This window comes from Phyllostomus hastatus, unplaced genomic scaffold (genome assembly GCF_019186645.2).
Source record: "Phyllostomus hastatus isolate PE091 unplaced genomic scaffold, TTU_PhHast_1.1 phas_contig_133, whole genome shotgun sequence".
In the NCBI taxonomy this organism is placed as follows: Eukaryota; Metazoa; Chordata; class Mammalia; order Chiroptera; family Phyllostomidae; genus Phyllostomus; species Phyllostomus hastatus.
In genome coordinates, this window is record NW_025333577.1 from 614980 (window position 1) to 631329 (window position 16350).

The 16350-nt window shown below is 40.5% G+C and overlaps 1 protein-coding gene and 1 non-coding gene across 2 annotated transcripts; one reads left to right on the forward strand and one right to left on the reverse strand.

Annotated features, from left to right (window-relative positions):
• The first annotated feature begins 1587 nt into the window (after positions 1 to 1587).
• Positions 1588 to 15677, forward strand: ZNF470 (zinc finger protein 470). The gene is made up of 6 exons (XM_045850445.1): positions 1588 to 1885; positions 2828 to 2960; positions 5381 to 5465; positions 8774 to 8900; positions 9071 to 9166; positions 10758 to 15677. Exons 3-6 carry the CDS (start codon positions 5409 to 5411, stop codon positions 12632 to 12634), a joined length of 2157 nt encoding a protein of 718 aa, XP_045706401.1. The 5' UTR covers positions 1588 to 1885; positions 2828 to 2960; positions 5381 to 5408; the 3' UTR covers positions 12635 to 15677.
• On the reverse strand, positions 6541 to 6675 carry LOC123826942. Its single transcript, XR_006787149.1, has one exon. It is a non-coding gene; the product is annotated as a small nucleolar RNA SNORA79 (small nucleolar RNA).
• Positions 15678 to 16350: the final 673 nt, after the last annotated feature.

Here is a 16350-nt window from a genome sequence, read left to right on the forward strand (position 1 = left end):
AAGGAGAACCCTCAAGAAAATTCACTGTGAAAGGTTTAACAGAAGCTTTTGCAGATCTCAACAAGTTCCTTTAAAGTTTTGAAAACATGGACTCCAACACAGAAAGGTTTTCATTAATAGAGAGGAATGTTCATTGTGCATTATCTGCTTACAAGCAAATCTATGATGAAATAAAGAGGTCAAACCACCATGGACATATTTCTAAAAAGAGTAACAGCTCCTCAAGAAGAGCCTCAGGCAGCTTCTACAGGAAGCATTCATGAAGGCATTGTTGTCATAGATGACAGCTCCATGTGGGTTACTGGCCTTGAAGACCCTTCAGTGGGACAAGATGTAGCAGTGGAAGACAATGATATTGCTGATCCTGGCCTTGTGTAGGCCTAAGTTGATGTGTTTGTGTCTTAATTTTTAACAAAAATGTTTTAAAAATAAATGCAAAAAAATTCAATAGGAAAGAGCTTATAAAAATAAGAATGTAAAGAAAAATTTTTGTGCAGCTGCACAATGTGTTTTTTAAGCTAAGTGTTAATACAAGAGTGGGAAAGTTTTTAAAAAATTAAAGTTTATGTAAGAAAAGTACACTAAAGTCAGATTAATTTATTCTTGAAGATAGAAAAATATTTTTAAGAAATTTAGTGTAGCCTAAGTATACAGTAACGTCCAGGACCTTCACAACACTCACCCTCACTCTCCTAAGGGCAACTTCCAGTCTTGGAAGTTCCATTTATGGCAAATGCCCTATATGGTGTACCATTTTTAATATTTTATATAGTATTTTCACCATATCTTTTGTTTTTACATATATAAATGCTTAGCATGGTGTTAAGTTGCCTGCAGTATTCAGCAGGGTAACATGCTGTGCAGGCTTGTAGGCTAGGAGCAATAAATAAGCTATATTGCAAACCAGGTGGGTAGTAGGCTAGACCATCTAGGTTTGTGTAAGTACCTCCATGATGTTCACACAAAGAAATCGAGGAAGGATACATTTCTCTTAAGTCCCTGTAGTTAACCGACACATGCCAAACACTTTTTTAGTTGGTGGGAACACAAGCCTAAACAAGACTTCTAGCCGAGAGGGACAAAATGGGGTGCGAGGAGTACATACCAGCAAGTGAGAACTGATTAAGACAGGTTACCCACACACACTTCAAGTGTCACAAATCACCAGTGCACAAAACAGCAGACGTCTAAATCACTTTCCCTATCCTGAAGGCCGCAGCCACAAACCCCCACTTCCCAAGTTCACCTCCGTCCCTGGGTTTCCAGGTCCCAGGCTCCCAGAAGCCCCCGCGCTTTGCTGGTATTGTGGAGGGGGACTGTATTTCTGGGACCCAGGGTCGGGCCTGGGAGGCCCCTGGGCAACTATATTACCGAAGAGGAGTCACTCGTAATGGACCGAAGGCGTTGATCACTAGACTGGGAAGGGAACAGTGCTAGACAACTTCGTTTCCCGCTTTCAGAGCGGCTCAGTTCCTTCCAAGAGAACTACATTTCCAAGGGGGCGTTATTACGCAAGAGCACGCCCACTTCCGGTAAGGTTGAATTGCGGGCGAATCCGGGGCGGGGGGTTCCGAGGCTAGAGCGGGAGGGGCTGCGGTGCTTGGCGAGTGCGTGCGGGTGCGAAGGGGCGTGGGTTTAAGTGTGGGAGGATGCGACAGGTGGGGAGCACGGGCCTCGCTTTTCTCGGTGGATGCTAGTCTCAGCCGCTGGTGAGGGACGGTGGGAATTGGCATAAGGGGTTAACGTGGCTGCGAGCTGGATCCCTGAGGAGGAGACCACTCTCCTCATACCCAGCTGCCCAGGAGCCAGCGTCAGCCAAACCTCGGAGGCCGGGGCGGCCAAACACCTAGCTGCGTTCAGTTGGCGATACGGACTGAGTGCTGAGGTAAGAGTGACAGGTGGCTGCGGGAAGCGCTATTCCTGGAGGCCTTCCGAAGAGCTGAAATTGGGGAAGGATGTTGACTTGCCTGGCGTCGCCTAACCGGACACACCCTTCGCAGATTTTTCGGCCTCGCCAAGGACCTGGGGAGAGAGCATCCGCTCTTCAGGCATTACCTCAGTATTGACGTGTCGGAGTCCTGTGCTGTTTGCACTGTGGGGTGGAACTAGGGTGGAGGGGAGGTTCCCAGTCTTATGGCTCAGTTATCTTCTAGGAAACGAACAAAAATATTCCCGGTCCACCCTCTCAGTTGTGTGTGTCCTGACCCCCGACCCCAGTGACTAAGGTAGAAGGGAGAAAAAGTTCTACTCGCCCTGCCTGGTGACTCATTTGGTTAGACCCTGGTCCTGTACAACGAAAGGCTGTGGGTTCCATTCCTGGTCAGGGCACATATGTAAGGCAGCCAGTCGATGTTTCTCTCTCCCTCCTTCCCTCTCTGTCCCCCCTTCCTCTCTCTGTAAACTCAATAAACATATTTTTTTAAGTTTGTTTTTATTTATTTATTTATTTATTTATTTATTTATTTATTTATTTATTAGAGAGAGGGGAGGGAGATAGAGAGAGAAACATCAATGTGTGGTTGCTGGGGGTTATGGCCTGCAACCCAGGAATATACCCTGGCTGGGAATCGAACCTGCGACACTTTGGTTCGCAGCCCACGTTCAATCCACTGAGCTACGCCAGCCAGGGCCAATAAACATATTTTTTAAAATTAAAAAACAGTGCTGCCTTAGCCACATTCTCTGTTTCTTTCACTGCATGCAGTCACAGTTGCTAATGGTTACCATGCACTTACTGTGGGTCAGACACAGTTGTGAGACTTTTGGGAGCGTTAACACCAAACCTCAGAACCTGTGATGTGGAAACTGCCTTGTCTCCTTCTCACAGATGAGGACAGTGAAGCACAGCGAGGACAAATAACCACTAGGAAGAGGAGCCAGGATTCCCATCCAGGACACACTGACTCCATACTCCTCCCTCTGTACTGGCTCTCATGTAATCCCCTCCACAGGGGCTCAAGGTAGGTTTTCTCAACCATTTTTGACCATTGAAACCTACTCTGAGAGGGTGAGTAACTTTAAAAATATAGATCCCCAAAACCTCCACTGAATGTTTTTTTTCTTTCTCCTTTTTAAGAAGAAACAGACTTGTTGTTCCACTTTATTTATTTATTTATTTATTTATATTTTAACCCTTACACGAGAATATCTTTATTAATTTTTTAGAGAAAAAGAGGAACATTGAAGTGAGAGAGAAACATCGATCAGTTGCCTCCCATACATGCCCCAACCAGGGATTGCACCTGAAACCTAGGTATGTGCCCTGGCTGGGAATCCAACTCACAACCTTTTGGTATACAGGATGATCCTCCAACCAACTGAACCACCCAGCCAGACTTATAAATAAGCCACACATATTTATATATTTATTGGTTGATACTTTAATGTGCCCTAACCAGGAATTGAACCCATTATCTGGGCATACTGGGATGTTGTTCTAACCAAGTGAGCTATCAGGTCGGGCTACATTTTTTATTTCCTTAAATTTTCTGAACCAGTGTCTCTTATATAAAATAGAGATGATACTATTATATAGCTTGTAGGACTGTTAGAAGGATTAAGTAAACCCATACCTGTAAACACAGGATATAGTCCCTGCCACATAGTAACTGCTCTATAGATGTCCCCTCTTAGGGTTGGCCAAAAGGTCTGTTACATTTTCTTCCATATGATGGCTCTAATAGTGCTTAGTTGTCTTTACCTTCATTCAAAACAATTTTGTTAGATTGTACTGTGACAGCTGTTATAGCAGCATTCATAAAAAAAAGTTACCAAAATTGGTGAATTTTTGTATAGCCATTTTAATATTGAAAATGGAAGAAGATATGCAATATTTTTTGGCATATTATGCTTTATTATTTCAAAAAAGGTAAGCCCTGGCTAGTGTGGTTCAGTGGATTGAGTACCGGCCTGTGAACAAAAAAATTGCCAGTTCAGTTCCTGGACAGGGCACATGCCTGGATTCTGGGCCAGGTCCCCAGCTGGAGACATGAGAGAGGCAACCAATCTATGTCTCTCTCACACATCTTTGTTTCTCTTCCTCTCTTTCTCCCTTTCCCTCACTCTAAAAAGAAATAATAAACTTTTTTTAAGAAAGGTAAAAATGCAACTAAAACACACAAAAACTATTTGTGCAGTACATGGAGAAGGTGCTGTGACTGATCAAACATGATAAAAGTGGTTTGCGAAGTTTCTTGGTACTACTGACATGTTGGCCAAATAATTCTTTGCTGTGGGGCTGTCTTATGCATTGGAAGATGTTTAGCAACACCCCTGATCTCTACCCACTAGAAGCCAATAGCAGGAGATAGTTGACATACTCAAAGTATCTAAATCAGTAAAGTTATTGGTGAAAGTGAAAAATGTGTTTTTTACTTTACAGAAAAAACAATGGACTTTTTGGCAAACCCAATATTATCATTATAACCATGCTTTCAGAAAGCAGTATTTAGAGGAAAGAAACCACAATTGCATCAGAACTTTTCATGATGGAGGAAACTTGGCTTAGAGGGCACAAGGGACTTTTTTATTTTTTTAATCCTCTCCCGAGGATATGTTTACTGATTTTAGAGAGAGGGGAAGGGAGACAGAAATGTCAATGTGAGAGCAAAATTCATTTGGTTGCCTCTAGTACATGCCCTGACAGGGACATCAAACCCACAACCTAGGTGTGTGCCCTAACCGGGAATCGAGCCCTCAGGCTTTTGGTGTACAGGACAAAGCTCCAACTCAGCCCCCTGACCAAGGCAGTACTTTTTAAAAATTACTATTTGTCACAATGCAAAATGAGAACCTGGGTCCGCTGATAGTTTTTTGATCCAGTGATCTGCAAGCCACATAGATTCTTTCTGGGGAAGATGTTTTTTTTTTCCCTAAGTCTTATAGAATCTATATGAATCCCAGCTAGGTAGTTGCACTGGGGGCATATCTTCTGTTTTCTGGTGTCTGCTTGAGCAAATAACTTGGATGATAGAGTCAGGCAGGCCTAGGTTGGTGACTAGCCTCCATTATTTACAAGCCATGCAACTTGCGCAGAAGACTTCACTTCCCAGAGCTTTCATGTGTGAAGTGGTGATAGTATTTCCTATTTTCATTGAAGACTGTGAAGGTTAAATCAGAGTATTAATATATGCAGCCCACCTGATACATCTCTGTTGTTAACTAATGGGTGGCTTTGGGAGAGGGAGAAGTGCTCAACCTGAAAACCCAGAGCAGAGCAGAGAACCCCAGCTATAAATTACAGGACTCCTAGCAAGTGCCTGGACTGAGGGGGAGGTTGGGTGGGAGTGAGGGTGAAAACAGAGGGAGCTGATGGAAGGAGTTTCTAGGCTGTGATTCTTAGTGTTCCTCGGTCTCTCACTACTGCTTTCTCCTCCTCCAGCTCTGCCCTCCCAGGTGAAGCCCTTCAAATGAGGAGCCAGGAAGAGGAGGGGGTGATGGGAATTGAACTTAAAGCCATGTCCCTGGTGAGTTAGTATACCCTCTTTTCTCCTTATAATAGTTTTGCTTTTCAGGATTTGGTAATATTTCATTCTGAAAATTGCCTGCCTAATAGTTGCACCCTGGGGCCTGGTTTCTATTTTCTCCCTTTCTGATGAGTAGTGTGGTCACAGGGAAAGACTCATAGCCCAGTGTCATCTCAGAGCTTCCTCCTCTTCCTATTTGGTGTTTATTCTTCATTCAAAAAGTGACCCACCTGGCCCCTTCTCTTGCATTGTCTTTTTGTAAGAATATGACTATGTAGAAAGTCTTTTGAGGATATTTGAGAAGGAACTGGGGATCTGCCTACTTCCTGGCTCTCAGAGAGCTTGCCATCTGTTGAAGAAATGAAAAGTCAGCAACCATTTATTTATACAGTGTAACTAGTACTGCACTGGACAGTAGACTTCCTGTGGAGCAGTGGAGAAAGGTCATTAATAGCCCACATGAGCACCTTTGATTGCATAGAGAAAGGTGCTCCTTCCTCTGGACTGGTGAAGCTCTGTGACAGGCCACAGTCAGGCAAGTGAAAATCTACTTTATTTTACCTCCATTTTGCCTCCTTGGGGAGAGAGGTTGTCAGAACTTGAATCACAAGTCATCCTTAAGGAAGTGATCCCTGAGTTGCTTCTTAAAGGAAGTGGAGGAGATCAAGGATAACCTAGGCCCTCGCCAATGTGGCTCAGTTGGTTGGAGCATTGTTTCATAATCAAAAGGTTGTGGGTTTGGTCCTCAGTCTGGGCGCTTACAGGAGGACACTGATCAGTGCTTCTCTCTGGCATCCATGTTTCTCTCTCTAAAAGCAATTAAAAAAAAAAAAGTCCTCATGTAAGAAAAAAAACTTAAACCAGTAAAAATTGCTTTCATTTTATATCAAAAACTTTTATCAAAGTCCCAAGAAGCAACTTACATGAAAGCCAAACACCTTTTCTTACCAGATACAATGCCAAAAACATGTACTACCAAGGGAACTTACTTCTTAGAGCATTTAAACATTTTAAACAAAAACATTATTGTTGTCAGAGGGAAATGTTTTTTTTCTTCTTTGTTTTTCTTTTTTCTAAGTGTTTGATTCCACAAATTTCAGAAAATAAACAGATAATCCCATTATCCTAATATTTTCTGAGTAAAGAAAATCAAATTTTAATTTATGATGACCTAAAATCCTAGTGTGAGGGAAACATTTTAAGAGTGTCAAAGTATGGCATAAAGGTTAATAACATGGACTCTGGAACCACACAACATGGGTTCAAATTCTATATCCACTATGTACTACATATATCACCTTAATTTCAGTTTCCTCAATCATAAAATGGAAATAATCATAATAGTACTACTTTATAGGACTATTGTGAGGATTAATGAGTTAGTATATTGTAAGTGTGTAGAGAAGTGTCTGGCACATACTAAGTACTATATAAGCATTAGTTCTATGTGCTGCTGTTTGCCTCTATGCCCATGATGTGGTTTTTCATACACACATATATAAGCTGAATAACTGCAATATGATGTTTGATGCAGAAGAAGCACTGAACATGAGGATTTTTATTTCCAGTGAGATATTAACTTTAAAAATAATCATTTACACTGAATTTGGGCAAGTCCTGGTTTTGGGTGAGAAGGACTGAGCACGATCCACCCTGTCTTCCCCACTGAATGCTGCTGGAGAACCAGAAAAGGGTGTCTGGAGCAGCAGTTTGGGATTTCTAAAAAGAAAACAGTAGCAGTAAATTAGAAGGAAAGCACAAAACGTGGAGTACCACCAAACATGTAGTATGTTTACTGTTTTTCCCCCTCCCTGTATCTCCTAGCATAAAAGCCAGAAGTACATATTGGCATAGATAGAAAGAACTACAGGAGAAACCTTTAGGTTCAGACTCAGGTAATGGAAAAGGGATCTAATGCTCAGAGAGCTGGGGCAGAAATCTTCCTTTTAAAAAAAACTTTCTCTGCCCTGGCTGGTATGGCTCAGTGGATTGAGAGCTGCCTGTGAGCTAAAAGGTCACCAGTTCAATTCCCGGTCAGGGCACATGCCTGGGGTGCAGGTCCCCAGTTGAGGATGTGTGAGGGGCAACTGAGTGATGTATTTCTCACATGTTGATGTTTCTCTCCCTCTCTTTCTCTCACTCCCCTCTCTCTAAAAATAAATAAATAAAATCTTTTTTTTAAAAAAAGCTAGTAACTTAAGATAACTGAACAGAATAGGATTTGGAACATAGGTAGTCTGGGCTTTAGAGACCATGTTTTTAACTGCTGTAGTATTCTGAAATTACGTAAAATATAAGTAAAACTTTTGTTAAAGTATTAAACCAAATGTTTCCCCTTTTTGTTCTCCTCCTCCTCTAACTTCTCTCCCATCCCTCCTCCATCCAGAGCCTGTAACTTTATTTAATTTTCACAGTGCTGCTGTGAGGTAGGTGCTAAAATTATTCCCATTTTCCAGGTGGATAAACCAAGGCACAGGGGAGTTAATTAACTTAGCCAAGATTACCCAGCTAGTCAGTGCCAGAGTCTGAATTCCTTAAAATAATCTGACTTTTTATCCTTAGATGTTGATATAAGTGAAATAACAGAATAAGGAATGGAAAATTTGCCAGCACCCATGCAGTGGATGGATGATTGGTACCACTTGCTAGCTGGCTCAAAAATTCAGCCCATGGAAGAAGAAAACACACATTGGTTGATGTGCTTACTTCATATGATCTCCTGATACTTCTTGGCAGATCATCAAAAAACAACTTTCCAAATGTGCTCTTCTCTTGTAATTCAAATATATTGTTATTTCAAAATAAAAGAATGTTGTTAGGCATTTTTCCTTTTATTTTCTTTAAGCACACCTCTTAACACCTGAAGAACACTAAGATTTCTTGGAATATGTATGTAGATTGAAATCAGTGTTCATGTCAGCATCCTTCCTTCAGATGTTCCCAGAGCCATTTAATTTCTCCACATAGGAAGGTGATAGACCTCCTAAATAGATAAAATAATTTAATACTTGATGATATTGTTTTGAATGCAGTCAACTTTTAAAAAAATAAATGCTCATAAATTTCATAGGACTGTAAATGCACTTGGAGCATTTACAAGAGTGTGTCTCATATTTTTTATTTTTCCTTAAGCAGAAAAGTTGTCTAGTAACTAACCACCATACCTGGATCAGTTAGACCCCACAGTACAATTACTTACACACATGTTTTTTTACCCCCAAAGTGTGGACAGCATAATCCTTTACCTAGAGCCAGCTGAGTGCAGACATGAACACTGACTGAGCAAGATTATATTTGTGTCATTTCAGGATTTAGTGACTTTCACAGATGTGGCCATAGTCTTTTCCCAAGATGAGTGGAAATGGCTGAATCTTGCTCAAAGGACATTGTACAAGAAGGTGATGTTGGAGAACTACAAGAACCTGGTTTCAGTGGGTAAGAGTATCTACCTCTTTCACCTCCCCATAGGAATCTTTCTACCTCAGTCATCTCACATGCCTTTATTAGCATTTTCCTACAACATCCCTCTTCTCTCAGTCCCATTTGAACTGAGTTATAGTTCTGGGATAGCCACAGCATAACCAATTTTCTTACCTTATATGCAGGTCTTTGCCTGTCTAAACCAGATATGATCTCCTTATTGGAGCAAGGCAAAGAGCCCTGGGTGATAAATGGAGAGATGACAGGAGGCCTGTGCCCAGGTAAGTACAGGATTACTAGAGGTGGAAAACTAGTCTCAAAATGTTTTTCTCAAGCTCTGGCTGGGTATCTCAGTGGGTTGGAGAGTCATCCTGATATGCCAAGGTTGCAGGTTTGATCCATAGTCAGGGCACATACAAGAAGCAACCAATGAATGCAACAATAAGTGGAACAATAAATCAGTGTCTATCTGTCTGTCTGTCTGTCTCTCTCTGAAATCAATAAATAAAAAATAATAATAATAAATTTAGCCCTTGCTGATGTGGATCAGTGGATTGTGTGCTAGCCTACAAGCTGGTTCTATCCCCAGTTGGCACATACCTGGGTTACAGGCCAGGTTCCCAGCTGGGGGCATGTGAGAGGTAACCAATCTGTGTATCTCTTGCACATTGATGTTTCTCTCCCTCTTCCTCCCTTCCCCCTCTCTAAAAATAAGTAAGTAAAATCTTTTAAAAACTAATGAATGTAAAATGTTTCTTCCCTCTAAGACGTGTTGGAAAACATCTCTCAGAATCCTTCCCAAATTGAAACATCTGATTCTAACTCCATTTTTGAAAGTGGTTCTTCTGTTTTTTACTGCTTTGTTGTACTACCTGTACCTTTACTGATTTCGTACAGATTCCATAGTCTCTTTCTGAATTCTGTTATATTCCACTTATGTTGACCTATTTTTGCTCATAATCATTCTGACTCTCAGCATTTCTGAATTCTTTAGACAAATTTGTGTATAGTTTTCTGAACTTGTTTAAAACTTTTCTGCCCTGGCTGGGTGGCAAAGTTGGTTGGAATGTTATCCCGTACACCAAGAAATTGTGGGTTTGATCCCTGGTCAAGGCATATACCTAGGTTGTGGGTTCAATCCTCAGTTGAGAGCATATAGGAGGCAACCAGTCAATGTTTCTCTCTCACACTGACATTTCTCTGTCTCTCTTTCTCTCGCTCTCTTTCCCCTTCTCTCCCTTACTTTCTCTCTAAAATCAAAAAAATATAACCTTAGGTAAAGATTTAAAAACAAAACAAAACTTAGATTAAATAGATAGTATTTTAGATTATAAATGACCACAACTGATACCACACAAGAGAGAGAATTTCAACAGACCAGGTACAATTTAAGAAATGTAGAGAGTTATCTAAGAACTGCCTCCCACAAAAAGCAAATACTCCAAATAGTTACACAAATAAATACTATAAAACCTTTAAGGGAAAATATCGTCAATGTTGATTAAAGTGTTTTGTGACAGAGAATAAAAAGAACTTTGAAAAAATGTGTTTATAAAGACAGCATGACTTTCAATACCAAAATCTTAGCCAAAATAGCACCCAGGAAGAAAATTACAGAAAAATCTCAATTATGAGTATTGGTATAAAATCTTAAATTAAAAGTAATGTTGAAATAATATACCTTAGATAAGGAGGCTTTATTCCAGATATGTAAAATTAGATTGCATTGCCTAACTTCACCTAAGAGCTGTCAAAAACATTAACCTCTGTGGGTTCAGTAACTGTGTGTGTGATTCACCTGTTTTCCTTTGGGAAGTTTCCATTCTTCTAGAATTAAATAAAGAAGGCATTTGCTTTCTTAATATCTTTCAGACTTGGAGTATATGTGGATGACCAAAGAGTTATCTCAAAACCAGGACATTTATGAAGAAAAATTATCCCAGGTAATGATAATGGGAAGACTTACAAGCTCTGATAACCTTGAATGTTCCACATTAGGGGAAAACAGGAAGGGTGAAGACCTGTTAGAGAGGGAGCTGGTAAGTCAGCAGCCACATTTTAGGCAAGAGACAGTCAGTCATATAAAGGCACTTATCGAGAAAAAAGGCCACTCTAACAAATCCAGGACAATTTTTCATCTGAATACATTATCTTATATAAAACACATATTCCCCGTTGAAGAGAGAATATGCAATTTTGACACAGATAAGGAAAGCTTAAAAACACATTCATTTGTCAAAGAACACAAGCAAGTCTATGGAGAAAAGAAACTTCTGAAATGTAAAGACTGTGAGAAAACTTTCAGCAAAATCTCAACCCTTATTCTTCATCAAAGAGTTCACACTGGAGAGAAACCCTATGAATGTATTGAATGTGGAAAAGCCTTTAGCCAGAGTGCCCACCTTGCTCAGCATCAGAGAATACACACGGGAGAAAAACCCTTTGAATGTACTGAATGTGGGAAGGCCTTCAGCCAGAATGCTCATCTTATCCAACATCAGAGAGTTCACACTGGAGAGAAGCCATATCAGTGTCGTCAGTGCACTAAAGCCTTCAGCCAGCTTGCACACCTTGCTCAACATCAGAGGGTCCACACTGGAGAGAAACCCTATGAATGTGTTGAATGTGGGAAGGCCTTTAGTGATTGTTCATCCCTCGCTCACCATAGAAGAATTCACACTGGAAAAAGACCCTATGAGTGTGTGGACTGTGGGAAAGCATTCCGGCAGAATGCTTCTCTCATACGACATCGGAGATATTATCACACTGGGGAGAAACCCTTTGACTGTATTGATTGTGGGAAGGCCTTCACAGATCATATAGGACTTATTCAGCATAAGAGAATCCACACTGGAGAGAGACCTTATAAATGCCACGTGTGTGGGAAGGCTTTTAGCCACGGCTCATCCCTGACCGTGCATCAGAGAATTCACACAGGAGAGAAGCCTTATGAATGTGCACTCTGTGAAAAAGCCTTCAGCCACCGTGGCTCTCTTACTCTGCATCAAAGAGTTCACACCGGAGAGAAACCCTATGAATGCAAGGACTGTGGCAAAGCCTTTCGGCAGAGCACACACCTTGCTCATCATCAGAGAGTTCACACTGGGGAGAAACCTTATGAATGTAAGGAGTGCAGCAAAACCTTCACCCAGAATGCACATCTTGCTCAGCATCAGAAAATACACACTGGAGAGAAACCTTACGAATGTAAGGAATGCAGTAAGGCCTTCAGTCAAATCGCCCACCTTGTTCAACACCAGCGGGTTCATACTGGCGAGAAGCCTTATGAGTGCATTGAGTGTGGAAAGGCCTTTGGTGATGGCTCCTATCTTGTTCAACATCAGAGACTCCACACTGGAAAAAGACCATACGAATGCCTCGAATGTGGAAAGGCATTCAGGCAGAGGGCATCCCTGATTTGTCACCAAAGATGTCATACAGGAGAGAAACCTTATGAATGTAACATATGTGGGAAAGCCTTTAGCCATCGTAAATCCCTTATCCTTCATCAAAGAATTCATACAGGAGAAAAACCTTATGAGTGCCAGGAATGCAGCAAAGCCTTCAGCCAGATTGCCCATCTTACACTGCATCGGAGAATCCATACCGGAGAAAGGCCCTATGAATGTAAAGCATGTGGAAAAGCCTTCAGGCAGAGTGTACATCTAGCTCATCATCAGCGAGTTCACACTGGAGAGTCATCCTCAATCCTTCCCTCCTCCTCACCCCCATACCACCAAGTCCTCTAGATTCAATCTCCAAACACCTCTAGAATCCATCCACTTTTTCTCAATCTGTGTCCCATCATCATAGTCCAAGATTGTTGCAATAGCATTACTGCCATTTTCCCTTTTGCTGTCCTCAAGTACATAATTTAAACTGTAGCCAGCTTAATCTCTTAAAAGTAAAAATTTGTATTCATGTTACTTTTCAATACAAAACACGTTTTGAAGACTATGTTAAATAATCCATTTACTCCTTAGAATATAATTAGTGTCGTTAAGGTTAGGGTTGGTTGCCTAACAGTCATGTTCAGCCACAAGTAAAACGAAACCAGTAGCTCAGGATTAAGAAACCTGCACATTTTACAGCAGACAGGGGACTCTTTACTCTGCTCCAGGTATGAAAGACAAACACATTCTGAATCGAAAGATTCTGAAACACCAGTACCATGGTGGCTCACTGCTCCCTCTGCGTGAATAAATATGAGGACACATAGCATTGTTGATGAGGAACTCTCTTCACCTGACACTTAAGTAAAACTAGGCCAATTGGACAAAAGCATTTGGTAGAATGTAGGACTAGCCAGGGACAGTATTTAAAAAAAAAAAATAAGCTAGAAAACAAATAGATTTATAGCCATGAAATAAACTGAAAAAGGTAGTTCAACACCTTGACCTGTAGAAATACACCACAGACAATTTCTGAGATACTTATATTGTTCTAGAGTGTAAAATAAAGCTTCCCATCTTGTGTGAAACTAAAGACTGATAGCAACAAAACATACACTGTAAATAGCTTATAAATGTACATGTTAAAACATAGTTAAACTTATTTCAGAAGTAGATGTGTATCTATAGAAAGACTCAGTCTGGCCAGAGATGTAAATTCATTGATGTTCCAATAAAAATCCCATATATATATCTTTAACTTACTTTTTAAATTTTATTTATTTATTTTTAGAGAGGGGAAGGGAGGGAGAAAGAGAAACATCAATGTGTGGTTGCCTCTCACACATCCCCTGCTAGGGACCTGGCCTGCAACCCAGGCATGTGCCCTAGAGTGGGAATTGAACTGGTGACCCTTTGGTTTGCGGTCCAGTGCTCAATCCACTGAGCCACACCAGCCAAGGCAAAATCCCAATATATTTTTAAGCTGACAAGCCAGTTCTGACTTCTTATAGAATTATGATATAGCAATGTGGCTAATTATAGATTAGTATGTGGCTAATGTATTGTATTACTCATTATTTGTTAATTGAGCTCTTAGTAATGTGCTAGGCACTGTTTTAGGTGCTGAGGATACAGCAGGGTGGAAAATGGATGGAGAATCAAATGGGAGAAGACAGAAAAAAGCAGAAATACACATGATGTGATAAGTATGTGATATGTACCATCATGAGAAATAATCTAAAGAAGGGGCTAGGGCCCTGGCTGGTGTGGCTCAGTGGATTTAGTGCCAGCCTGTGAACCAAGGGTCACTGGTTCGATTCCTAGTCAGGGCATATGCCTGGGTTGCAGGCCAGGTTCCTAGTAGGGGGCGCTTAAGAGGCAACCACACATTGATGTTTCTCTTCTTTCTCCCCGCTTCCCCTCTCTAAAAAAATTAAACAAATAAATAAATAAATCTTTTCAAAAAGAGAAGGAGCTAGGAAGTTGTGAAAGGAATGCCTTACTACCCCCCAGAACATGTGGGCATTAGAGGCAGGGGGGAGGGAAGAATGAGAGGTAACTATTGGACACAAAAGGTGTAATGATAACAGTCACAATAGTCCCAAGGCAGATAGTTAGGACACTTTGAGTGGTGCAGGAAGAGAGAATTCATGGTTTAACAAGGGTCATGAGAGTCTGTTCACTCTTTAGCAATAGTGGTTGAGAGCCTGGTGAAGGGTTTTTTTTGTTTGTTTGTTTTTCCAAATTACCACCTCACTGATATATAATTCACATACCATATAGTTCAGCTATTTCAAGTATACAATTCAATGACTTATGTTCAGAGTTGTGTAACCATCACCACAGTTAATTTCTGAATATTTTCATCACCCAGAAAGAAATCCTGTGTCCTTCAGTAGTTCCTCCCACCCCTGGAGTACTCTCACCTGGAGTGCCAGAGCTCTTGGCTTCCATAATGACTGCCGCTGACGGCAGTATAGAGGGCCATATGAGGGGACTGGAGCTTTGGGGTGCCCTCTTTACTTTGGCATGGAAGCTAGATGGGCAGGCTCATCCAGAATGTGTGGAGGTTTTATATAACCCCTTATATATGATAAAAAAAGGATTCTTCTTTGCATTGGGAAAAACGGAGTGATCAGATGGCTGTGGGACACTTAGCTCTCTGGAGAGACAGTTATATCCCTGGCACACTAGAAGATTAAAGATGAATATGTAAGATATTAATGTACAAGACAAACTTAGAATATAATCTTGGCTTAAAACATACCTTCTTAAGCACTGCACGTAACCCAGGAGCTGGTTTTTATGTGGTTTACATCAGAGTCAAAGTTAATAAGACAAACAAGAGGCTGAAAGAAATCATTTGCAACTAATAAAGGAAAATCCTGATCAAATCAGTAATACATCTGCAACTCAGTATTAAAATGGACAAAGCTAACAGCTAGTTCAAACAAGATGAAATAAAAACAGCTAATGAAAATTACCCAATACCACTAGTAATAAGAAAAATGTAAAATAAAAGTGATGATATATCTACTTTTCCCCAATAAATTGATTTTAAATCACAAAAGAGTGATAATACTCAGTTTTGGTAAATGTGTGAAAAGACAATGCCATTGTCACTTATATAAGTTGCCATATGTGTACAGTGTTTGAATCAATATTCCTCAGAAACCAAAGTATACAAAGGTAGGTAATTGTATAATGGCCAAAATGAGTCAGGAACTGATCATAGGCAGGATAATGGTAATTATTGTATTTGTTTGATAGAATTATGCACTTGTTTAAAAAATATAAATGTGTATAGAGGCATAGAAAGATAACTGTGCTATCCAAAATGACATAAAATTTTCAGACCTGTATTCTAGTATGAACTCATTAATTGTGGTATCAAAAATAAAACCCAAATTATGTACTTTTCTGTTTTTCTCTGCCTGGTTTTACTTGCCTCCTTTTTTAAATTTTAATTTGTATTTTTAAATTTAAATTATTTTATTGCTCTTCAATTACAGCTGTCCATATTTTCTCCTGAACCCCTCCAAACCCACCTCCCTCCCTTGCTTCCACCCTCCCCCTTGGTTTTCTCCATGTGTTCCTGAAAACCCTTCTCCCCACTGTCCTCTCCCTCCTCCCCTCTGGCTGTTGATATATTGTTCTTAATTTCAATGACTCTGGTTATATTTTGTTTGCTTTTTTCTTTTGTTGATTATGTTCCAGTTAAAGGTGAGATCATATGGTATTTGTCCCTCACCACCTGGCTTATTTCACTTAGCATAATGCTCTCCAGTTCCATCCATGCTGTTGCAAAGGGTATAAATTCCTTCTTTCTCTCTGCTGCATAGAATTCCATTGTGTAAATGTACCATAATTTTTTGATCCACTCATTTGCTGATGGGCACTTAGGTTGCTTCCAGCACTTGGCTATTGTAAATTGTGCTGCTATAAACATTGGGGTGAATAGGTTCTTTTGGATTGGTGTTTCAGGGCTCTTAGGGTATAATCCCAGCAGCGGAATTGCTGGGTCAAAAGGCAGTTCCATTTTCAGTTTTCTGAGGAAATTCCGTGCTGTTTCC